At 34.4% G+C, this 26,186-nt stretch overlaps 1 protein-coding gene across 3 annotated transcripts in view; it reads right to left on the bottom strand.

The window, feature by feature from the left end:
• Nucleotides 1–11,778: 11,778 nt before the first annotated feature.
• CDH8 (cadherin 8) overlaps nucleotides 11,779–26,186 on the bottom strand; it is a 125,044-nt gene continuing 110,636 nt past the window's right edge. For all 3 annotated transcript variants that reach the window (XM_085234901.1, XM_085234902.1, XM_085234900.1), the window contains 2 exons: nucleotides 15,559–15,810; nucleotides 11,779–14,512 (listed from right to left, as the gene is read on the bottom strand). In XM_085234901.1, the coding sequence (XP_085091027.1) occupies nucleotides 14,019–14,512; nucleotides 15,559–15,810 (746 nt within the window). In that variant the 3' untranslated portion in view covers nucleotides 11,779–14,018. The remainder of the gene's footprint in view (nucleotides 14,513–15,558; nucleotides 15,811–26,186) is intronic.

Here is a 26,186-nt window from a genome sequence, read left to right as displayed (position 1 = left end):
GTGTATTTGAAGATTCTCCCACAGCTTAGTCATATCAGCTCCTTCCTAGCAAACATTGCACTTCAGCAGTTTCACATGGCAGTACTTGAAGATACAAGCATACGAATAGAAATACCTTAGAAAATCCTTCCATGTGTCACAATTGGATGAATTCAATTTACTTGTGTAAAGCCAAGTCAAATCAAGACAAGGTCACATCTCAGCTTTGATGGCACATTGCCAGTATGCAGAAGAATCTTTGCAATAGGTTGAGTTTATCTTAATGATCTCTTTCTTACCAGGTGTAGATGCTGCTTTGGCTTATCTTGGTTCAGCAGAAAGACCATTGTTAGATGCTGATTTACAACACAGTTATGCAAAAGATGTGATCTCTTTACAGAGCTGTTCTTCTCTTCCTTCTTAATGAAAAGTGTCTACTGGTTAAATAATAATGTTCTTGGTCATTTGGGAGCAAAAGTTGTCCAGTTGTTAGCACTTTTTAAAGTAGGAATTGTTAACTGCTTGTTCTCTGTGCGGGAATATGTTGTTAGATCAGAGCCTGCATTTATAGATCAGACTGAGAAACTTAAAAAAGCACAATAAAGACCTTGAGTGTTTTTACCAATAAGAAAGTAAGTATCTGTGGCTTGAATAATTCTTTTATTTGTAGGCTAGCAACACAGTGTAATACTTCATCTGAAAGAATTGTACAAATGATTTTATTGGACTAATGGGAGCCCCTGGTGAACAGACCTAATTACAAAACTGCCATGGAAACATCAGCACAGTTCCCAGTGATTGATAACTTCTCTTATTTCCAAAACACAGAGAACAGGGAAAAGGAAATATTTAGGTAAACAAATAATGCATAAATGTACAGGGAAATGTCATACCTTTAAAGAATGTAACTCTTCAAGGAGCTTCTCTTATCCTTTTATCTATAATCATCACAAAAAGCAAAGAAGAAGTCATTTGCAGACATTCTCTCCAGGCCTTCTGTTTTTCCTTAAAACACTCAGGAATAGTACCTAGGACCTTTTATTGCATGGGACAAATGAAAAAAAAATATGATGAAAGCAAAATTGCTATCAAGGATAGCATTTGTTACACAGATGTTTCCAGGGATCAGTGTCCATATAGGGGCATGATTACACTAGTGTAAATTGAGAAGTTGGATAGTAAGCAAGCTCACTGATTTCAGGTTTCTTTTTTTTATTGGCTTCAGGTGGCTTTGGATCACAAATTCACTTCATTAATATTTGTGTAAGAAATGGTTAGGAATCTGGAAAAATTATGGAATTTCACGTGTCTAGATGGAGGTTGTTTCATCCACTCTCTGTAGGTTAGTTGTCAGCCTGACACATTATAACAAAACAGAAGACTAGCAAGGTTGTCATGCATGTTGTATTGTAAAGATTTAAATGCAAAATTTCTTGCAATTTTACAAAGACTCTGTTATTTCCTTTCACAAAGACACACCCTTTATGTTTTTTCCCCTCAAATAAAGCATCCTGTATTACCTGCTTGCAAATCAGCTCAGAACAAGTGATAATGGTCATTTGTCCAAGAACTCTGTGTGTCAAAGCAGCTCAGTCCTAGCATAGCTCCTTGATGTTTATGCCAGTCAACTTCAGAGTAGATGCTCAGCGGGGCTGAATTACCCAAGGATTCATCACATTCATAGTGCGTGCAGTGCAGAGCTAAGCAGAATGTTGCTGTTGTTTAGAAGTCTTTCCTTCTCTATTCTCCATTCCCTCAGGAACGGGAATGACTAACCCATAATAAGTATATTTATTCTCTAGCTTGCAGGCAGCACATTCTGGATTCTGGGCATGCTCAAATCACTACTTATCTCTATGTCTTATATCTAGAAGTACAAGTGTGTCATTGAAGTGTAAAACTTCAAGCATAGGAATGGAAGCCTTTGTCACATGATCTCCACTGAGATTGCTTCAGAGTGAATAAAAGACAAATTCAAACTAATGTGAAAAAGAAATAATTTTAAATAGAACAACCTTCATCTTCATTTTATCCCATTGATGTGATGCAGAAAAGTCCTTTTATGATGCAAGGATGATTCTAAAATTTTTGAAGGCTTATTTCACATGCATTTCAAATGCTTGTCCAAAGCATCTTTTTGGTATAAAGAGCAAGCCAGAGTCATTTTCTCATCTATGGAGATTACCATCCCCATTTGGACTATTTTTCCACACAGTTCCATCCTACTCAGGTGCCCCAGAGTGCAGAGACATGCAAATTATTAAAAAATATATATAAATAAAATCAGGATTTTGAAGCAAGCATGAAATTTTAGATACGAGGCAGATTATACATCTGAACAGTGATCTATCATTAGTCAGTCAGTTGCACTGACATTAAACTCAGCAGAGGACTATTCTTCAGTAGAAGCTGGAGAACATCACAGCAACATTAAAAGAATAGATTCCTATTATACTTTTAGTGTATTTTGTTGAGTAGTTCAAGCTGATGTAGTAAACAAACAACAGACATAATGGTATTTGCCTTCGTAAAATACATCTACATCTACCTATGTGTCAGAGAACAGGGTAAGATTGGTAGGGAGAGGAGAATTGGCAAGGGAGGGGATTTTTTTTTCTTGCCACTTCCCCTTACATAAAAGGTTTGGTATGTAATACATTCTACAGAAATATCAACAAAGCACACAGACAAGCCAGAAATATTTTTTGAAAGAATAGCACATAAAATAGGACAGCACAGAGTAAAAGGTAATGAGAAATTGACCACTGTTCTGAAGTATCTACTTGGGAACTATATAAATCCTCCTTATTGATCCATGCATTACAGTGACAATTCCTACTCAAAAATTCAAGTTATTTATAGTACCATAACTTCTTTAAGCTTATTGCATATATATATATATAAACAAAATGAGATCTAAAACAAGATCTTTCTTAAATCTCAAGAGGAATTAATCTTGCAACAGACTAGAAACATTGTTTCTTATCTTCTGTGGCTCTGATTCTGATGTCTTTACTCACACTTAGTGCTCAGTGCTACTGTGAGAACAAAAATCATATTCAGGTCTCCTGATGAGACAGGATAATGCTTTTTGACAAACCTGAACTCATTTATGCTAATCTAAATAGACAATGCCAAGAATGCTTCCATGATTCACAATACTAGTTCCATGTACAGCCTGTCCTTATGCACTGATTTCCATGTAAAATCATTCCAGACTCATCAGGACCCCTACATAGTTTGGACTTACTTGGAACTTGTACCAATTGGGTGCAAATCTCTATATGTATCTGAGAATCTTTCCCTTCCTCTTCCCATACTTAACTGAGATGCAGGATTCTTGGTGAATTGATTCCTATTTTTCTTTTTCTGACTTTTTCCTGAAAATTTTTAATACTTCTTCAGGTACTTGAAGACTAATTTCCCCATTAGCCTTCTCTTTTCCATGGTAAAAATTGCTTTTTATTCTCCAGCATGATTTTCACAGATGAACATAATATTTATATATGCAACTAAAAAGGGCTTGCAGATGAAGACAAGGGAAGTCTTGTAATATTGGATATTTTTAGAATTTAACTGCATAAATTCCCAAATATTTTCTAATTTTGAAGTTTGGGTCTTTGAACAGGAGATTTGAATAGAGACCTGAAGAGGTCCCCCTCCAAAATACAATTATTTATGATTCTATAGAAGAAAGAAGAACGCTCTCTGGCATCATGCTTCTGTGGTATTCACTACCTGCTATGTACAGACAGCTGTGCAGTATGGATGCTTACTCATAACTCAGTCATAGTCCTGTCCACTGTCTGTGTATTACTCTGAAGGATTCATTGTCAACCAAGATCAGGCTTAAACCTAGAACTTCAAGAAAAATTTTGAATTGCCCCTCTCTTTTCTAGTGTCAATATTAACATCATCAGGATCATTGTAGCTCTCCCTGGTGTTAGTACAGATTAGTGTTGGTAGAGAAATCCATCTGTTTTTGAAGACGATTCCATTTTGAACAGCATTAAAATAAATAAATAAATAAATAAATAATCCTCAGATATATTTCCTTCAGGTTAAAACAGGAAAAAAAAAAAAATCTGTATAAATATAAAATCAGAGATGAAATACCAAAACATCAGAAAGAAATAATTAAGGATGTTTGGATGTTTGATTGTCACTACCCTTGGTGAAAGGCAACCTGAAATACGAAACCCTGTTTGAAGCTTGGTTAGATGACCAGGTGTATTTTAGTGCTCAGATTAACTGTGATGGCAATTTGTTTTAAAACAAGTAAACTAGAAATTGCTTGTTTTACAAATAAGAGCAGTGAATTAAAAAGCTTAAGCAGGTTCTAAAATTTTCTAATAGTTAACTACCCAGAAAGGAAATATTCAATGATTGTGTAAGCTAGACTTTTATTCCTGCTTATAAAGACAGAATGTCAGGACATTAAACGTTCATGCTTACAATTATTTTTCAAAATTTCTTTGTTATTCTCTCCTATATTCTGCACGCATACTCCCTTACACTTTAGTATATTTGGGAGAAAGAAATTCATGCTATGCTATTCTCTTTTATTCTGCTTTCTGCTCTGCTACTCATGCCAGAAATCACTACATTCCCAATCTGTTTTGGGTTTTACTGCATACACACTAAAAACAATTATATTCAGACTCAGATTGCAATACAGTGATTTGATTATAAGTGACACCTTATGTTTCAGATGTTCGTTCACTTTCAACTCTTGTACATTATTTGAATTCTCACCAGCTGACTGGCACAATTTTGAACATTTTCAGCTTATACTGCACTACAGAATTGTAAAGCCACTGAGTAAAGGCATGGAAGTTACAATGATATATGAGATTGCCAACATAACAGCAATAGCCTGCAAGTTTGAAGCTTATTCTCTATGTTTATGTCCTCAGAGAAAATCACTGTAGTGCTGAGGGCTTAAGTGTTGTGGGTTTAAGTGTTAATTAAGTAGTATATAGGTCTCAGCCAGTTTCCTTGCACAGGGGAAGTTTTATGATTTCAGCCAGGTGAACTAGTCACAGCAGGGTTGAATTTTTTGGGGTGTTTTTTTTTTTTTGTTTTCTCTCAGCTGCATCCCTTTTTCATTAGCCCTCCACAACTTCTAGAAACTTGTTAGAATGTTTTACGTGAATCATCTAGAGCCATGAATATAAACCACATTATCTACATGCTGAAAGGTATTCCTAATTTGAATTTCAGCTTTGAAAAAAAAAATAATAATTAGCTGTGCTTTTACCTGATTGTGCATTGCATCAGATCAAGATATGTTGTATTATGTCTGGGTTGTACCACGGTTTTTTTTCTTGATCCATTTATTGTGCTTCACATTCCCCATAAAAGCAATCAAAAGCAAATATCAAAACACAAATTTGTGGTTTGCATTTTTCAGGCTAAAATACTCACCCTTTGGTGCAATGGGGACTTGATAGGACTACTAAATTTGTTGTCCTTACTCATCAGTCACTCTTCTCTTTTAGGATACTAAGTAACAAAATGTTTACTTAGGACCCCAAATTTATAACTGATAGGATCCTAGCTTCACTTCCTGAAATACTGATCAGCCTGCTGCTTTCTAGACTCATATGAAAACAGAAAATTAGGATCAGGAAGCTTATAACAGCATACAGGAGCACTACCTAACTTTTAGCTATTTAAGCAACAAAGCCAACAGATTACTCAAAACTGCCACCACTCCAGTAAAATTCTTCTCATTTTGGAAAGATATCATAACCATCTGTGTCTTCCCAACATTTTTTCCTATATTCTGTAAACTTGTTTTCTCTGAAGTTTTCACAGTTTTTACCTGTCCTGACTTCCAGCATTCCAGTGTAACCAAACTATCCTTGAGGACTAAAGGTCTCACAATTCCTTTTTGAAAACCAAATAGATATTGGGCCATCATTTTTCATAATCCACATACAAGGATCATTTGCAGCAATCATGTGTGTTCCTTTAATGTAAGTAATGTTTCAGTGACTGTCAGTACTGTACTAATTCCCACAAAATATTCCACAAATCACACTTAAAATAAAATTCTGTAGTCACTGCTCAATCTTTCATAAGAAGAGACACTAGATTTCAGTTTGCAAAAAAATTGTATGTATACTCGTGCTTATAATTAGGCTTGAATGATGTAGGAATATACAGCAATGGCAACATGGTTTTCAATATAAAATGAACTTACCTGAACTCTCATAGGTCAGTCAAAAAATAATGCCACTTGTTTATTTCCATGGAAACTACAATATATGGAAAGAGCACAATAACACTATTTCATAGAGATAATTCTCATCTACAAAACATTTTTCAACATAGTCACTGTTAGCTGATTTGCATGTATGATCTGACTAAAATGCTCTTCATTTCGTGTTATGACAGCTTTACATTGTATTCTAGAATATGGCTTGTTAGTCACTGTCATCACTGCTGAAATGCACCACCTACCACCTCACTGTGCTCGCATCCATTGTTCTGCCTTCATAAATATTCAGCAAGCATCAGTGAATGTCAATGGGGGGCAATTTTGTCCACGTGGAGGAATTCAGTTCCACATCTTTCCTTCTTACACCATTCCATGTCAGACACCATTCTGTCAGGCTGTCCCTCTGCTGCCATCTGTTGCACAGCATCAAAATTTAAGGGAATATTGCTAGGAAAGTTCAACCTCTACTGCCATACCACCAACATCTGCCTCTGATGTTGTGGGCCAACATAATAAAATAGGAGGCAGTACTTTCAGAGCATCCCTTGTATTACCTCCTGAGTAGAGAATAAGGAGTTTATTTGTGTACTCTGTTCTACAATGCAAACATTTGGTTTAGCATTTATTTCTTGAGGCAAAGTTAGCCAGCAACTACGGATTTTGGTACGTGTAATTTCTAGAACCGGAATTTATATGTGGAGTTCAAATTGAAACTGGACAGAATCATTCTGAAGATTTAGGAAAAGATATCTTTTATTATTGTTTTTTAATGTCTTCTACTTTTCTTCTTTCTATTCTCAACTAGAAGTCAGTTTGTGACAAAAACAAAAAACAAAAACAAACAAACAAAAAAACCACAACAACAGAACTCTTCCCATCATTTTTTGCTCATGTGACAATCACAATAGCAGAAAGGGAAGTAAATTCTCCTTGTTAATAAATTGTTTGTGCCACATTAGGGCTGACATAAAAAAATAAAACAACCAAAAAACCACTCACCTCATTCTTTCTTGTATGTTTAACTGATAAAATATATTCAGAAACAGAAACTGTGAAAAAAAAAAAAAAAGAAAAGAAACATGAAAAGCAGTTATTAAGGCATTCACAAATTTGTAAGATACTGCTTTTCTTCCCTGTTATTAACACACTGCCTGAAAGGAAGGGTTCATAGCAGAATCTGGGACAAACAGCTCTAAAATGAGCTATCATGTGGAAAAGACAAGACAATGCTAAACATAACTAATGGCTAAACAAGACAGAAGAGTTCATGAAGATGGGACAGAGAGAAGTCAGCAATGTAGTCTTCTGCTCTAATCAGATGTTGTACTGGTTCTGTACCATCACGGGCTGAAAAAAAATCCAGTTTGCTTTGTAAATTATAAAAGAACAGCTAGCAGGCACTGTGACAGTCTACACAGAGACCTTTTATCATCAGCTTTTATTTAAAGAAGAAATATTATGTACAATAAAATAAATGGCTGCTGTTTCATGTGGAAAAAAAGGCTTGGAAAATATCTATTAAAACCCTACAGCATCTGATGATTCATACTTGGCCTTTTTCTGCAGGGATTAATTGTATCTCCTGCTCCGTGTTGCAATGACATTTTACCTAACAATACTCTGCCTTTATTTGGTATAACAGGTTATACTGTATTGCTACAGCTTGAAACAGTTAGACCTGAAACTGCAAAAATTGAAAAGAAGCCAGTACTGACTAGAAGACTGTAAAAACTGTGTTAATGCAAAGACTACATCCGCACCTTTGTAGTCATCAGGCTCTTGACTACCTTCACCACTTTGGAACTTCCCTGGCAGAAGCCTAGATAACCTCCTTCAGTAGCCTACAAAATAAGCATTCACTTGATTGCTGCAACAAGAGCAGCCTGTGTGGAGGGGGTGGAGCATCATACGCATTGCCAAAATAATCTGTCACTTACCTTCAGTTACTTTTCTACTTGCTTGTATCACACAGCTGAGATCAGGACTTTGGTATTCAGATGTGGATTATACTCGTACATGTGACCGTGAGTCTGAAACTATAGTTTTGTTCATGATAGAGCCATTTTTTCTTTGACCACAGCTATAAGTCATGATGTACATCTTTGATAACATATAGCTAACTTATTTCTCAACATAAGGGAACAAGTTACCTGTGCTGTCTGCCTTCTGTCTTCCTGCTTTTTCCAGATATCACAAATTAAAACCTTTATACCACAGTAAAGAAACAGCTACATGTTCATGAACACCATGAAGTGAGTCTGTATATGGGAATATTTCACAGAACAAATTTCATGAATGGGAATTTGAGATACCAGTATATAAAGAGTTGTTTGGAAACGCACAGGAAAAGAACAGTTCTGTTTTGTATATTCTGAAGAGGATCTTTCCCTGGATATATGTGGGATGTTGACCATGCCCAAGAGGAACTTCTCTAGGGTTTCTATTTTGAGTAGATTTTAAGTAGAGTGTACTACTGCCCTCAAAATATAAATGCTCCATTCATATAAGGAAACAGGTAACCTCTACTCATGCATATTATCACATAGATTTCATTCATGCAAGCCTCTGAAATACTGGAAGGAAAAGAAAGAGAATATTGTAAATTATTACATATTCTCTCTGAAGGAATGTTGAAATTTTCATTTTGTTCATTTCATTGGTTTAATTTTTATAATGGGTGGGGTAGAAAGAGGGATAAGAGAAGAAAAAAGAAAAAATAGTTGTGTTGCAATGCTAATGAGCACATTTACAAGGCTCTGCCAGAAACTGTGTGCTTCAGCTTGCTTTTATTAGCCATTTTGAAAGATATCTTACTTGCAGTTGCACAAAAAGCATTGTCAGTGCTTTTATATTTTCTCATTTAGAATGCTATGACATTATTTGGAGAAGGACTAGTTCTGCAGCACATAAGCCAGTATCAGTATTGTATAATACAGCAGCTAGACTCATTTTGCAGTGTGATTACAAAACCCATCACAGTGAATTATACTGCAAGTTAAATTGGTTTCCACCTTCCTCAAAGCCAGAATATTATCTTGCACAAATAGTGTACAAATGTAGAAATAATACAAGTCCAACTTATCTGAATGATAGACTACAGAAAGCTTCTACTGTTCACTCCATCAATACTCTCTGTTGCTAACGACACCTGCTACATTCTGAAAACTCTAATAATGGTGAATGGTCCCACATTTTTTCTTTATTAAGCTTCAATTTACTAGGGCAGCCTACCATTGAGAAAAAACTCTCCAACTCTGATTTATTTTTTTTTCCCCAGTAACCTCCTTTCATTTCTCTTGGTCAGAAATACTTGTGAACATATGATGCTACTGTATGTTCTTTCAATTAACTAAAAATTACCATCATTGGCTTTGGATTTTTCAGTATCATTTTAGGCACAGAAGCAATTCTTTGGTATAAGTAACCAAGACTGTGCACTCTAAGTTCTCCTACAACAGGCTTTGTACTGCTTCCAATCATGGTGGGTTCTGTTGTTGTTGTTTTGGTTGGTTTTTCTTTTTCATATTTTTTAAATGTGGTGCTTGAACTCCCTGAAATGACAATACAGCCCTGTGACTACATCTGAAAAGCAAGTTGCTTGTATTACAGAATAAAAATATACACCTGTAGTTAAAAAAATACAAATAGATTAAGTTATTTTAAATAGTTTAATGAAAGTGACTGCTCTGGCTTACCTGTTTGTCTCCAGATACTGAGCACATCATCTGAAACCAGCTGAAAAGAAGAGCTATGTGGTCATATTGAACTTACTAACATTACATTCATGGTATCACAGCTCAAGACAATTGAGGGCCAGGGAGAAGGAGAGAAGCAGTCAAAAAGTTCAATTAAGACAGAGGTTATATCCCAAGAAAAAAACAGACACAGTACCTAGCAATTTACTAAAGATATTGGAGAAGCTTTGTAAAATCCATCTATTCATTTCTAACATTTAATGACAATGCAGGCAGTTAAAATAGTAATAATTAAAAAAGAATCCATACAAACATGTAGGTATATACAACTGCATGCATATAATATAGTTTGATTTAGTCTTCTCTATCAAAATCAGCAAGTCTATCTCTAGTCGAGCTGTGCAAATAAATGTATTTAGAACATACTATTTTGCAGACATTTTGTCTGATCTCCAGATTGAGAATTGTTACTGCTATGCTGAGATACAGTTGATGGTATTTGGAGTTGCCATAGTGTTAAATGCTTCTTCTGTGATCAGCAACTGCTGATTTAAATGAAAATCTTCAGCCATTTTCTCTGCTGCATATTTCACAGTCATTTCAAATTCATCATAGACAAAAAGGTATAAATGATACCAGATAAAAAATACATTATATCTAAATGAGCTTTCCATGATTTGTTTTCAAGGTCACAGCACACAAATAGCATCTGCTTTCAGCTGCTTTACAGAACAGAACATGTTGAAGAACTTCAGTCATCTGAGTACTAATTAGTAAAAATGTACATGTTCACTTCACAGCAGTTCCGTATTTAAATGCCTGAGCTGGATTTCTGGTCTGGACAATGTCCAGGCCAAAAATGCATAATCCCAGCTTTAATGTGTGGGATGATTTACTTTAGCAGTTCTGACAAATGAGTGTGAGACATAGCTAGGTGAAGGCAAGCCAGAATCAATGGGACTCTAAGGCGCTTGGCACTTGTAAAAGATTTTCAGAATTAAATTCTCAAATTTATCAGTATTAATAATTCTAATTTAATGCATTTTCCTTGTCACATACAATGACTCAATTGCTAATTAAAAGTTGTTGAAAAAGATGAATTACCATTCTACATGCTTAAAAAGAATGTTACTAATATGTCTAAATCTAGATGTCAAATGTAGAGTGGTATGATTCTAATCCCCCTAAATACCATTGTTATCCAAAACAATTTTACACTGAATTAATTTCATTGTCAAATAAAGGAGCAAATATTGGACAACTCAATGATCCACATTTAAACTTCTACTATGTATTGCTCTAAGATTTATATTCAAATGATGTATTTGTTTGCAGAATGAGTCTTTTTCCTTTGGTGGGGTAGCAATGACTCAAAAAAATAGCATGTGGCTATTGGCAGAATCCATACATTTATTATATTCTTTCTCCCTTGTGCATTTTAAATATTCATGTTTAAAGCCTGTATAAATGCACAGTTTAAAGCTATGCCTGCCAGAGTAACTACCATCTCTGTTTGACTGACAATGATGAGATTTCTGTCATGCTTTGCCTCTCCCACAGTGCCAGTGATGGGATTTTTTTCTGAAAATCTTATTACTGGATGTGCTGTCAAGGTCTCAGATGGAACTTTCAATCAAAATGGCAATCAGAAGGTTATCTATTTGTGAGTTTTTCTACAAAGGATTTTTGCAAAACTCTACAGTGAATACTATATAACACATAGTCAGAGCTACTAGTCCTAAATGATTATATGACTATAAACAGTAACATGATCCATATCTCACAGCACCTTCCATTGCTCCCAGGGCTGTTGAGGTAGTAGTATTACTAAAATTGCTTCGAAATTCTCAGATACAGAGCTTTTAAACAATATATAATTTAAATGAATTAGATGCATCATTCAAATAAAATTCATATAGAAGTGGTGTTAGCATATAAGTTGTCTGCAGTCTGGAGTCATTAACATCTGATACACCAAAGCTGAAACAAATTCTTTTCCTGTTTTGAAAGATAGATAAACTTGGGGATGATGCAGTCAGATGTTTACCTTTGTGGAACAGATGTTTCTCAGGAACCTAAGGAGAAAATATTGTTTTTATTTGCACTACTTGAAAAAAGATGGAGAGGAGAGAAAAGGAAAAGAAGAGAAGAGAAGAGAAGAGAAGAGAAGAGAAGAGAAGAGAAGAGAAGAGAAGAGAAGAGAAGAGAAGAGAAGACAAAAGAAAAGAAAAGAAAAGAAAAGAAAAGAAAAGAAAAGAAAAGAAAAGAAAAGAAAAGAAAAGAAAAGAAAAGAAAAGAAAAGTTATTTTTCAGCATGGTGCAGTAAATTAGACACAGATAACTCCTGTGGTCACAGCCTGCTGCATATCTAATTTTCCAAACACTGTCAAAAATTGCTTCAAACATTCTCCTTTTTATTTTGACTGTATTCATCTAATAAATAAATGATTTTGGAGAAACTACATTCCTCCACAGACTATGAAGTTATTCAAGCAGATTCCTTTCTGCAGTGTACAGGTAGAACTGAAAGAAAAGCAATAACAAGAAAAGTATTTATAAAAATATATTTCACAAAGTAGGAAACAATACAGGAGTTTCTCTGAATACAATACATGGAGTAAATAAACAAACAATAATATAGCATCAAAACAAAGTAGAAAATTAAAATGATTTGCATGTAATACATAGTTTTATTATACAATTGCTACTTCTAAATGGCAAGTTTGCATTACAAATTCAGTATGCTTGCAACTTCTAGTGCTGTTCTTTCTCTGTGTGCAAGAGCCCTGGTGCATCACTATGAATATTATAGAAAAGAAATGCTAATAACATAAGCAGTAAAATTATGTACACACTGGTTCCTGCTCTAATACAGTGGAGAACTATAAGCATGTTTTTTTTTTTTTTTACTGTACTGTGTTATGTGTGGATTTCTAAAAGTCTATAGTTTAAATATTCACATGAACCAGTTTACTTCCAGCTGTTTGTGCTTGTATTAAAAACACCAGGTATTAGATTTATGAAGAAGATACAAAACTGTCAAAAGTTTTTTTTTCTGGGAAATTTTATTCCTGCCATCAATCTCCTAAAATTCTGCTACTGCAAATGGAGAGGTTACTGCTTTAACCTACAACAATTTGTCATTTTTCTTTTCAAAATGTACATGTATTAAACATTCACGATATATAGAAAAAAATCTAAATGATACAATTTAGTTTTCTTTATAATCTTATTCTATAGATTATCAATCTTCATAAATAAAAGCAGTAATGGACACCAATAAAATATTTATTTCAAAGATTAAACAAATAAATCCGATCTTTAGCAATAAAATCAGTAATTCTTTCATATATGTAAGTCCATCCCCTTTCACAGTTTTTTCTTTCCTTTCAGAAGTACAGGATTGATCCTTCTTTTAGAAAAAAAGCTCCTTTTGTAAAGCAAGGTTTTGGACCCCTGCATCTGAATCTTTGCACGTGAGTAGGATTTATTACCCATAACTGGAATGGATTAAGAACATGTGAATATTTTAAGGCTTGACACAATATTTAAAGATGATATTCAGTCTGTGGTTACGTGGCCAACAATTACTGTATGTACAATGCATGGTCACTGCACAGTAGAAGCCAGTAAGGATTTACAATGCTATTTCTATTCAGCATTGCTAAGAAGACCAAGATATTGCTTTTAACATTTCTGAGTCGGGATCTTTGTTGGCAATGCAGAAACAAACCATTAGCTTTACACATACTGGCAGGAGCTACTGTTCAACAGCAAAATCCCTGCAAGTCCATTTCCTAAGAAAGCACCAATTCATTCTTTTCAATTCACTGAAGATAATCAAAGATCTAAATCTCCATCTTCAGAGTGGTCAAGTGAATATCAAATATCCAAAGACTTCTAGACACTCCACATACTTTACTTCACACTCCACAAGACTTAACCTCCTAACATATACTTTTTTATTTGGTTCAACATTACAATGTAGTTGATTTTATAGATGACTGGCGCTAAACTTGCCTCTAAAACAAAAAGCCACATTAGTTTTAACTAACAGCAGTGGCCCTAGAATATTACATGATAGTTAAGTCAACAGTGAAAAAGTTTGTAATCCACTGTCAAGTTTCTTTGTCACTTTCTCCAACTGAGTAAAGTTCTCCAAGTCTTTTAAAGCGAGGACCCCATTCACTGAGGTAGTCAAAATTCTGATCTGAGTCTGATGCAGAGGACTCCAATGAACTAAGGGAACCAGCAGCTGAACCTCTTCCTTCATAGCCATAAATCTGGATAGAGTCATATGGTGGAGCTGTGGGATCATTATCGGCTTCATGAAGCCTTACATTAATAAATTCATCAACATCAACACCATTAGGAACAGGCGCAAGACCCTGCCTGGGCATAAATTGAAGATCAGGTTTAATATCCTTACGAGGCAAAAATCCATTAATTCCATCTGGATTTTGCAACGTTGCAATGTCAAAAGCTTCTGTATCTTCTTCTCCACCTCCTTCATCATCATAGCGAATAATATTTTCTCTCACATCTTCATCATCTTTGATGATTAAAGGCTCATTCTTATGTCTTCTTAGTGTTACAAACAGCACTACAATGACTGCAAAAAAACATCACAAGCCAATTAGGTAAAAAAAATTCAAATAAAAACAATATATGTTAGGCATAGTTAGGGGTGATAATAGGTTGCTTTTTGTGAAAATAAAGGTAATAAGGGTAGAAAAAAGAAGAAATAAATTCAACTTCACTCAAATGATGAAAATTTGATCAGAACCTCTGGTTTGTCCTGTTTTTTTACTATCAGTTCAAATTTACATTTGATATTCAGTTTTTTACAAGCAGTAAGATAATGCCTATTTCCACTTTTGAAACTCAAATTTAAACAACTTTTCCCTTTTTTCCACTTGAAAAAAGATACAAATCTAGGTAAAGTCAAACTAACATCATTCAATGAACATTAGTCTATAATGGTCTGCACTTAGGATGAAGCTTTTCTGAAAACAGAGACCTAATGACAGAAGGAAATTGGTGTTTCTGATGTAATTGAGAAGAGAACAACACAGCAAGAGAGAAAGAAAGATCTCAGATACATCAGTACCAGAATCATGGATAAATGCATAAGCTCTAAACTGGTTATACTTGCAGTTTTGTAGTTTAATATTAAAATCTCAGTTACTAATGTAAATCTCCATTATAAACTGAAGCTGCTAAGTACAGAAACAGGCTTTCACTGTTCTATCAGACATGTTTTATTTAATTAAAATACACAGCGCTTCTTATTTTTTAAACTGTAATATCTCTTATGCCATTAAATCCAGAGTAAACTTATACAGGTCTTACAAATACAACAAAACTATTTTCCATTTGGTGCAGTATGCACTCCGTTCACCTTTTTACTTACGTAAATTGGTTTTTGGTCTCATAATTTTTAATGTATTTTATATGTAACACTCTTTCAATCTGGGACTTTGTTTTGTATGCCTTTCTTCAGTTCTTAGTACAGAAGAGACACAGTTCTGAAATGTCCTTCAGTACTGCTGCAGATTCCATTAGATTCTATGTCCTTACACGTGACTTCTCTGCTTACTTACAACTGCCTATGAATCAGAAAAATTTTGAACATCAGGTTGTGAAATGAATACTTACCTAGTAGCAAAATGATGCATGCTAATATTGCAATTAGGGCTCCCATGCTGAGTCCAATAGGAAGTACATATGCTTCAACATTACAGGACTGGACAATACCATCACTGCTGCAACCGCAGACTCTAATAGTAAGAGTGCTAGTACTGCTCATGGGAGGATTTCCACTATCGCTTATTATGATTGGCAGTAGGTATACCTCTTGTTTCTGCCGACTGAATCCATTGTGCTTTGCCAAAACGCTGAGAGTATTATCTGAAAGAGGGAAAATTTGCATTGCTTCACTGCACAGCATAACTGCTAAAGCCACAGCTTTTTCTTAAAAACCTCTACGCAAACAAATATGCATTACACAATACTCATCAAATCATCAGCATGTGATAGAGCGGTCATTCCCCTTTCTGTCTGGCTTGCCATGCCCCAGTTGAATAAGTACAACATATGCATTGTTGTGTCAAGAGTAATGAACCTAATAGCAATCCCTCACTTTCCTCTCTGTGCACATCCTTACTGATGTTTTTTCATCACTATTCATCACTTTTTTTTAAAGTTACGCAGGCATGTGTATGCTTGTTTTTACTTAGATGTACTTGTCTTCTTTTTTCATGATGGTTTAATACCATTTTAGTAAGGTACTAAGTTGAACTTTTCACAAGATGCCAACAGGGGCCTGTACAGATACTTAAGTTTAGACTTAGAGTTAAATACAGCAATGACTGTAGATGTGATGGTATTAAGACTCAGTCCATTTACTGGCAAATGCAGACATTTGCTTTTTCTGTGTGTATCAAGCTGAACATTTGATGTATTGCTTATGCATGTATTTTTGTCCTCTTTCTCCTACACAGTTAAATTTCTCATAATCACTCAGTTCTCGGTTTCATTCAGACATCTCTGATACTTTAAATGCTATTTTAAATACTAAAAATTGTAATTGATTGCTCCAATAAATTATTCCAGTAAATTTGATTTTGCTTAGAGAAATCATATAGATTATATCATACATAGTTGTAAGAATCTAAAGTGGTCTTTTAACATATGGATAGTTTGTGAGTAATACCCCTGAGTGTGCACCTGAGATCTTCTAGTACCTTTAGGTAATTAGAGATTCTAGCAATTTAACAACATATTCCTTTCAAATATCAGTGATCATGTATGTGTCAACATGCTCAGTTACAAACTATGATCAGTGAGCATGTCTAATGTGCAAGCCACTGATTTATTTACATCTCCTGAGTTTGAACCAAAAAATAAGGTAGCTGAAGTACATGACAACTTGTGGTTGCATATACATATAGTGACTATATGAAAGCTTTGTATCTACTTCGAACTTTGTACTGGTCAGATGCTCACTTGGAAACATGAAATAGTTTAGAGATGTTTAATTTGCACTGATTATGATCACCACGAACATTCCTGACAGCCCATGGTATTTGTGCAGCATATATCACTACCACAACATAACAGACACAAGTATGTTCCAAAGAGCTGGCTGTTCATGAAGTACAAAAGAAAGATGCAGAGAAAGAAGGGGAAAACATTCACAAAACTAATACTGTATAGACATTTTTAACACTCCAGCCTCTCTCCCCCTCCAACAACAACAACAAAAATTATATGCAATATCTTATTCTTGATGTCTTTTGGATATATACTAGTAAGGAAAATAACAGCAGTTACAGAATATGATTACTAAATGTTATCATGGTTTGGACCTGTATCAAGTTGAACCTATATCAGTGGATAACTATTAATTTATTTCTGACATAAAACAAACTATATGATATTTAAGAACATGGGGTAGCTGATTCTCATGAAGAAACACAGGAGGCTTGCTTTCTCATTCAGTGACCATGAAACTGAACTTTGAACAGTCTTCAGCTGAAGTTCAGGGTCTTTGATTTTGTAGTCTTCCTGTCTCCCTTCCCTGGTGGAAAAACTTACCAATCACATTCATACAACCTAGAGAAGTTCTTCCTACAACTTACATCACAAGTTATATAATGGTATCAGAGATCTCCATAGCATTTAGAATACATAACAAGTGAAGATCTACCTACAAATTAACTACTTTGTAAAGAGGTATTCATATGAACACAGAGCAAAAAAAATTCTGAAGATTTTTCTTTCCAGGAATCCAGAGGTTTTATCTATTCAAGTTAGAAACAGTCACATCACAACTGATAGCACCCTGGGGCTAAATAAATAGACCAGCCCTTTCTTGTGCTCTTTTTAAAATTAAAGGAAGCATATGTTTCTACTACAGATAAATTTCAGAGAATGAGCTCTTAAGGATTCTGACAGCTCAAGCAGGATGCAACTCCTTGATGATAGCCCATTATTTTTTCTGCTTCTATGATGAAGTAGAAAAGGCAAGTGTGTTTCAAGTCAAAAACTATCACACCTTTCAAATTAAGAAAAACCTGCACTCCTTCTTGTTGGCTGAATGTATCGATAATTTAATGCATACATGTGAAAGACAAACCAGTCTCAGTGTCATACTTACTATCTAACTGACATGCAAGGAACATTACATTACGTTACATTAGCCAAAAAAAAAAAAAAAAAAAAGTAGTTCTGTAGTTATGTTTTCCTGAATATCAGTATATAGTTTTACCAAAATACGTGACTAATGTGCACTTCTTATGTGATAGTACTCTTTTCCTTCTCAGCACTCACATATCATATTCAAACAATGAAAAATTTGTCTGTCCACTTGACTGTCTCCTGAAAAATTAAAAATATCTCAGCATGAGTTGCATCCTTAATCCTTTCGCTTTAACCTTTTAAGAGAGAAAATGGTGTGAGGCTCAGTTTACAGTTCTCTGTGAGAAGTCCCACTCAGAATACTGTCACATCTGTAGTCATTTATTCAGAACTCCGAAGACTTCTACAGTTATATTATACAGCGATTTTGTGTTCTGGAAATCCATACCAATATAGCTTCTTCCTTCCTAAAAGCCTGGTACAGTTCTTATCTGTCCAAGACGGAAGACTGGATTGATATGCTGAACACTAGCATCTTTGCCCTTTACAGACATGTGGAAGAGGTATGGCACCTCGTTTAGAGAGAAATGACAAAAATCCTGCTCTTGCTGATGACAACCTTACTTTCTGAATCACTCACTGCTATTCAGCTTGGTTCAGAAAAATCTAGTAAGCCAGAACAATAGAATAAAAAAAAAAAAAAGAAAAAAGGAAGATTATTATAAGTGACAAAAACAAGAAGATTGAAGTGGGATGGAGAAAACAAAGTGCCTATTTCTGCCAACCAGTGAAGCCATGCTGCGTACTACGATCTAGCACCAGTAATGGTTATCAATTCTGGTTCAGAAGAAATGAGATAAGGAAGATATTTGGAACATTTATCCCCACTATTTAAGTGTAAAAGATGTTATAATGGCTGAATAGTTAACATCATATAATAAGGTATCAAGAGAATAGAAGAGAAGAAAAAAACTGTGTTAGACAATTTGTTTTCCCCAGGGAGGAAATAAGCAATAACAGTAAGAAGGAGCCAACAGAAAATGAAAAAAAAGCACAAAAAAAAAAAAAAAAAAAAAAAAAGCAAAAAAGCAAAAATAACCAAATAATTTTGCCAATGATTTTGTTTAGCAACAAATGTTTTCCCCTTCTTTGCTGTCTTCTAAGACTAAATATCCCTTGATGCTGCTGGAAATAGGACTCTTGAGTGAAGAACAATGACTCTCCAATTGACTTTTTAGTTGATTCTCAGAACTTGCAAATAAATTCTAGCAGCTGATTAGCAATAAACTCAATTTATCTGATTTGCTTTCTACTCTCTGTGGACATTCTCTTTACCCATAGCTGAGAAAACAGCAGGAATCTCCTCCAGGAATAACCTCCAGCACTGCTGCATGAATTAACTTGGCAGCAGGTTCTCAGCAGGAGAGGGGACGATCACTTTCCACTCATCTTTCCAATTAGCCTGCTGATCCTTCATTGTAGCACTGTTCAGGTTACTTATTTATTCACATTACTTCTAACAAAGCAGGGAAAATCACAGGTGGACAAAAAAACCTCAACCTTCTCTATTAATAAAGCTCTGAGGCAACCTGCCACAGGTAGAGAGAGACATTAAGTCCTTACTGACAGTCAGGCATATTCAGAAACTTCTTTGACATTCTCAGTATCAAAGTGAGCTTCCCTAAATGCTCTACTCTTCTATAAGTGAAAGGACTGAAGAACTTGATTGAAATGCCACAGTCCTATTAAATCCCTTTTCATTGATCATGTACCAAATACACAGGATGGACTAATACCTATATTCTATCTTGCAAGCTTAAAGGATAGTATAAGTTAAATGATCTTAATAATTTACTTAACTCATCACAATTTTTTCCATCAGCATGAGGTCACATAAAACACATCTCCAAAAATACATAACTAGAACTTTGATTGCAGCTCATTTTTACCATGTTATTTAAACTTAAAATCAAATCAGTCATTTAGATAACTCAGTTTCCAAAATTTACAGTTAATACAAAAGAGCTGACTAGGACACCCAATATTTGTGGATCATACTGTAAGCTGCTTCTCTCAGAGAATGACGTTGGTATAATAATAATGCATTCAACTAATTTCACACTATTTCCTTTATTTTATGCGGACTAATGTCTGAAATATTTTGTTGTGTTTTGAAGTGTTTTGCTGATTTCTGAATGGCTGAATTATTTTCCATAGTATTAAACAAAGAAACATTTAAGAGGTAGAATTGTTTTTTATCGAAGAATACTTTGACCAAAAATGAAAGAAGTAAAAAACTTATGAACAATTAGAGGTGAAACTGTCAGGCACTGTTATTTATTCCAGTTCTATAATACATTAACTAACTGCATAAAGTAACCAGCCACACCTTACAGTTTTCCCCAAATCTTGGTTTAAAATCAAGTTCAATGAATACATTTCAGTTTTCTCTGGAGTCTGCTTCAACTAGATCTGCCTACAAGCAGATTTGTGAAACAACCATTAAATAGACTGCTGTGGGAATATCTCTGTCACAGCTGAAACAAAGCGTGACAGAATGGTAGGTCTTCAGAAGATGCCCAGTGTGATTTCTAGATAAAAGTGGTTTCAATAAGCATAAGTGAGGCCATGCTTAAAACAGGGCCATGTGCTTAATGCAGATTTCTAACTGTTCGCAAGAACCCCCAATCTCTTTAGAGGTTTTTGGATGAAATATTTTGAAAGTAAATGCAATATCTTTAATACAAAGCAACTTTTGTATTTTTCAGACATGAGTGACTCTAACGGCATTGACATCAAGCCTGAAATTAAGAGTCAGGAGTCAACTTTTTCATCTCTCACTTTGCACAAAACATATATGTTGCAAGTTTAAGTCAGATAATAAAATGGTAGAACAACAACAACAACAACAACAAACAACAACAACAAACCAAAAAAACAGAAGCGGTCACTTTATATCCAAGTGTCATTTTCTTTGCACACACTACTGCAATTCTTTAATTTCCTGATGATCACTGTAATACTTTTGAGATGAGTGGACTTTCCTGCTGTTCAATCTTATAACTACACAATCATTTTTCTTTCTTTTTCTCTACCTGATATAATTTTCTCAGAAAGATCAAATCATTAATGGTATTAAGGACTTTGTGGTAGAAATCTATGCTGCATATGTTACTTACATGAAGAAAGAAAATCATAATTGGAAACTTCACAGCTACATAATCCAGAAGCAAATATATGTGTTTCTTTATGTTTATTAGATCTTCAAAACTATTTTACGAAGTCATTATTTTAAGGGGGTTCTGTGTATACGTTTAGCCTAAAAACAGAGGGTGACTTGGCAAAAATAGAAGAGCAGAAAGAATATCCTTATTATGGTACTTCCTGCTTCCTCTAATGAAAAAAAGAAGCTCATTCATTTCCTTTCTAGTTGATAAATGACATCTATTCTCATAGAAAAACTTGAAATAACAGAGGGATTAACTTGTTATCATAAAGGCTTCACTAGGTACTCCTGAAGTACATGCAGAGAAACCAGAACTTACCTAATTCTATGAAATGTTTGTTATATAATATTTAGCAGTCAACTGCAAATGCACCAGACAAGAACATTCAGCTCTTAGCATAACTGTTAACTCACGTACATGCCTCCTGTAGTACTTACTATACAGTACTGCAGATCTCACAGTGTTAAACACAGATTTTGAAAAGATTTGCAGTAACACTGGTATTTCTGTTTTCTTTAAAATTCAAACCTAAAGACAAAGAAATAGTGGCATATAGGAAGTACTGCAATCCCTATTTTAGAAACTGCGAACTAATAAAGTTGTCCAAAGACACAGATGTCTCTCAAAAAGACTATATGCTTTTATATAGCTTAATCATCACTCTTTTGCATATTTCATTAATAATGCATACCTTTTTATGAAAGGATTTACAAATAAAACATATTTAGACTAGAATAGCAGAAACAAAACCAATGAATGTAACAGCAATGATTCACTGATCACACTCATCCATGTGATTTCTTTCCATAAACTGTCCAGAATTTGTCTTTATTCTGGTAATAACAAGAGCAGTGTGAAAGAATATTCAGTACCCGCTGATCTAGCACAAAAACAGAGGAGGCAACACAAAGCATCAATTGTACATCATGGAGAAAAGAAAGCTGTGGGGAAACTATAGTGCGGCCTTTGTATACATATACTGCACTTGTGAGAAAGACACTGAAAGGCTTACAGTAACTAGAGAAGGGGCAACGGTTTTAAACCGTTCAGTGTAGATTCCCTATCAGCAGGAAATTTTTCATGATGAAAGTGGATAGACACTGGAACAGGTTTCCCAGAACAGTTGTGGATGCCCCATAATTGTAAGTGTTCAAACTCAGGCTGGACAGGGCTTTGAGTATCTTGATCTAGTGAAAGATGTGCTCCTGGACTGGACTAGATGATCTTTAAGGCTTCCTTTCAATCCAAACCATTCTATGATTTATATTCATAAGATAGGCCCTGTGCTGAAAACTGATCTGTGTTTTTTATACAATGCTAGAGTACAGGTTAGAAACATTAGTAACTTGCTTCCAAAATAATGCTTTTAATGTGTTTTGAAAGATTCAACTGTGTTTATGGAAGTCAGGACTTACTTTCTGTCTTTGGCTGTAAGTTGTGCTAAAAGAAAAGTTTTTTAAAAGAGAGTGATTCTAACTGTGCTTGTTACAAGGTTACCAATCTTTAGTAGGTGAAGAAAACATTTTTTTTATTAGCATAACAATTTTGTTTCATAATTAAACACAGTATGTATCAACATTGGGGTACATATTTACAAAATACATTTCTATGAGAACTTACGTTCACAACTGCTGGGTAATTTTACATATGTGCTAGAGTATGACTAGAGAGTATCTGAAAATAATAATAATAAAAGGATATTGTTCAAACTGACACACTTTTTGTGAATGTCAAAAACATGTGATATCTTCCAAAAACTAGATTGATGACTGCTATCATGTTTGATTGCAGATGTCAGGTTCAAAAGTAAAAAGCTTTTGTGCTGATCAAACTCTCTTGACTGCACCATACTGACACAGTGACAATTCACAAAACATGCCTATGACTTACTATCAAATATCTCAATGAGCTTCTATTTTTCTAGTTACCTAGGCTTTCTATACTCATTTAAGACATATATAAGAACACAAGAAAAGAAAGTATTTCATGGGAGAAAATATATTGATGAGGTAAAGAATCGGAACATTTAATGTATTTTGTATTTTGATTTTTTTCTTTACCAACTGAATGAAGTAATGATAGCCTATGCCAGAATTGAACTGCGAATCTATTAATGAATAAAGCAACCAAGCACATTTTCTTTGCAGAAATAAAAAGTGCTGCGGAGAATTTAGAATCATGAACAAAATAATATTTAATCATGTACAAGGATACATCATTACATTAAAATTTCTTGAAAGGGGAATAATCATGTTAAAACTAATGTCATGCAAAATGTGCAGTAAATGAATTCTTGACAGAATTAAAAAACAAACACAATCCCAGACATATGACAGCAAAGGAATGGCATAGGCATTTCCCCTACCTTTTTCCTTTGAAAAATGTGAACTTTAGATAATGGTCTGTATAATTTCTAGTTCTATTCCTTTGGAAAAGTCTGAACTTTAGATAATTGTCTCTTAAGTATTCTAAAACTTTCCTTTGACCTTTAGTACAGCAGAGCTATAATCAAACATATCTATATGTTCACTTGCAGTACAACAGCAACTATTGGATTTTTGTACTTTGGTTTTTTTAACCCACTGAAGGAAGGAAAATCCCAGTTGCTGAAATAATCATGTTGAGGCATGCATGGAATGAAATAATATTAGTTTTATTATTAACAGGGAAGAGAAATAATTAGGATAAAATATTTTTTTTCCCTATCTCTTTAAATTTACAGGTAATAATGGCAAGTCAGAAAAGGAAACCTTGGGCTCTGGGTCTGTTCAAGCTATACAGTTACCACAGTTCTCACTGAACTTTACTCAGCAGCCATGATTTCAATCTCATCCACTTTGATTTTTTGCCTATTTATCTCTTCCAAGTTCCATTGTGCCAGTTATGATTGACACTTCCATATCTGAAGAAAATTCAGGCCAGTGAAGATGCAAGATACGCTAAAACAGCACTGGCTTTTGCCTCTCATTTTTCTGTTCTGTATTCAAGAAGCCAGTCACAAACTTGTTTACTAATAATCACGTTGCTTTGACATGCTTTACTTTATTCGGATCACATCACTACATGGCATGTGCATTGAATGTTACATCTGTAAAGTATAAGAATTAATGCAGGTTGCCAAGCTCCAGTTTAGAAAGAGAGATGAAATGGCTGTCAAATGTGCTTAGCATTAAAAATACATTATTAACACAGCAATTTGCATAGACTGATGGATCATTTTTGAAATCTACATATTCTAGCTAATTCTATTATCTTGTTATTTTAACCAAAAAGTTTCAGAAAGTAATACTGTGTATTGTGATGCTTTGATAGAATAATGGCAATATTTTCCATTTAAACCAAGAACTCTCTTTTATTGTTTTACCAGACTCCAGTAGCATACTTAGAAGATAAATAGAGCCAGAACATTCCTAGGATTTGTCATCTGTATTTCTCTTTATAGACAGTAGATTCTTATTCTTTTTGTAACTGCATACTTACAAGTGCAATCTAGGAGGTGAAAGAAACTAATGAAAGACAGATATTTAAGCCCCTTAGGTCACAAAGATTTACAGTTTTACACATTACATTGACTTGGAGATCTATTATGTGTAATGATAAATCTCAAGGAGATTCAATGAAATTTATACTACTTTTGGTAGCTGATGGAAGAGTTCCAAGGATCCTATGTTCCTCACCTTCCTCACTTCTCAATTCAGTGATTTAATTCCTGCATCCACAAAAGTTCAGAGTTTTCAAGAGAATTAATGCAATCACAGATGTTTGAAATGAATTCCTTTCTAGAATTTAAACTATGAATACAGTGTTAAAAAGAAAACAATAAAAGTAGGAATATCTCTGTTTATAAAATGTGACATGTTTTGGCATTTAAGTGAATTAGTTTCCCACCAAGAAAATGCACTTCCCCATGCCATAATGATTATTTTTTCTATCCCTATGCTGTGGAACGTCCATATGCACACCACAAGAGTTTAGACTAATTCACTGGTAGATCATTTAACACTCCTTTAAAACTGAACCTGGAATCAGACCTATAAACCTAGAACTAGTTATGGACACATATTCAGGCCATATCAATGTACTTCCATTTTGATGTGTTTGTTGTTTTTTTTTTTTTTTCTGTAATCATGGGTTTGTTAGGAAAAAAAGAAACACTCAAAAAAACCCCAATCCAATAAACATAATTAGCACCTACAGGAATGTTGTCTACTGGTACTGGTGTAATAAAGGTCTTGTCAGAATCTCCATTACAAAATGACAATTTTCTAGTGTTTATAACTCTGACATATGAACTTGCTATGAGAAGAAATCTAGAATGTGTACTCTCTGCCAAAGAGCACTGAAAGCTAAATGCAACTTACTTTGGCTGAGGCCCTTTAAACCAAAAAATAGATTAAAAAAAATTTTACTTAACATTTTCTTCAAATGAAGTGGCTTAAGAAAAAAACTGTGGCTTTGATTTTAAAAAGTGCCAGGCCCTGCAGTTTCTGTATACACAGAACTCCCTTTAACTTCACTGAGAAAAATTTCTGTGAGAGGACTGAAAGAAGTGCTATAATATGTTTTTGTAAATGTCATCAAGAGTTACATTAGCATTCTGTAATTTCAAAGACTTAAATGCTATGGTAGAAGATTGCCCCTGGGCACACAGGCAGACTGATAATGACTTTTTGAAGACAGTCATATATGCAGATTACATATAACAATAACAATTTTTTATCATCATAACATTAATAGCACTAATTTATACTCCTGTCTTACACCTAAAGCATCCACAGTAAGTTATTATGTGCACACCTCTCAATGAGGACAAGTCTCCTATGGTAAAGATTAATGTTCAGTTGAAATGCTGGCCACGGTAAAATACATCTAGATAAGGAATATCAGTAAGTGGAAAAAAAATATTCCTGCATGTAG

The sequence above is a fragment of the Meleagris gallopavo genome, chromosome 13 (genome assembly GCF_905368555.1).
Source record: "Meleagris gallopavo chromosome 13, MGAL_WU_HG_1.1, whole genome shotgun sequence".
Lineage (NCBI taxonomy): Eukaryota > Metazoa > Chordata > Aves > Galliformes > Phasianidae > Meleagris > Meleagris gallopavo.
The sequence above is the reverse complement of the archived record's forward strand: the minus strand, read 5'-3'. Positions and strand labels throughout refer to the sequence as shown.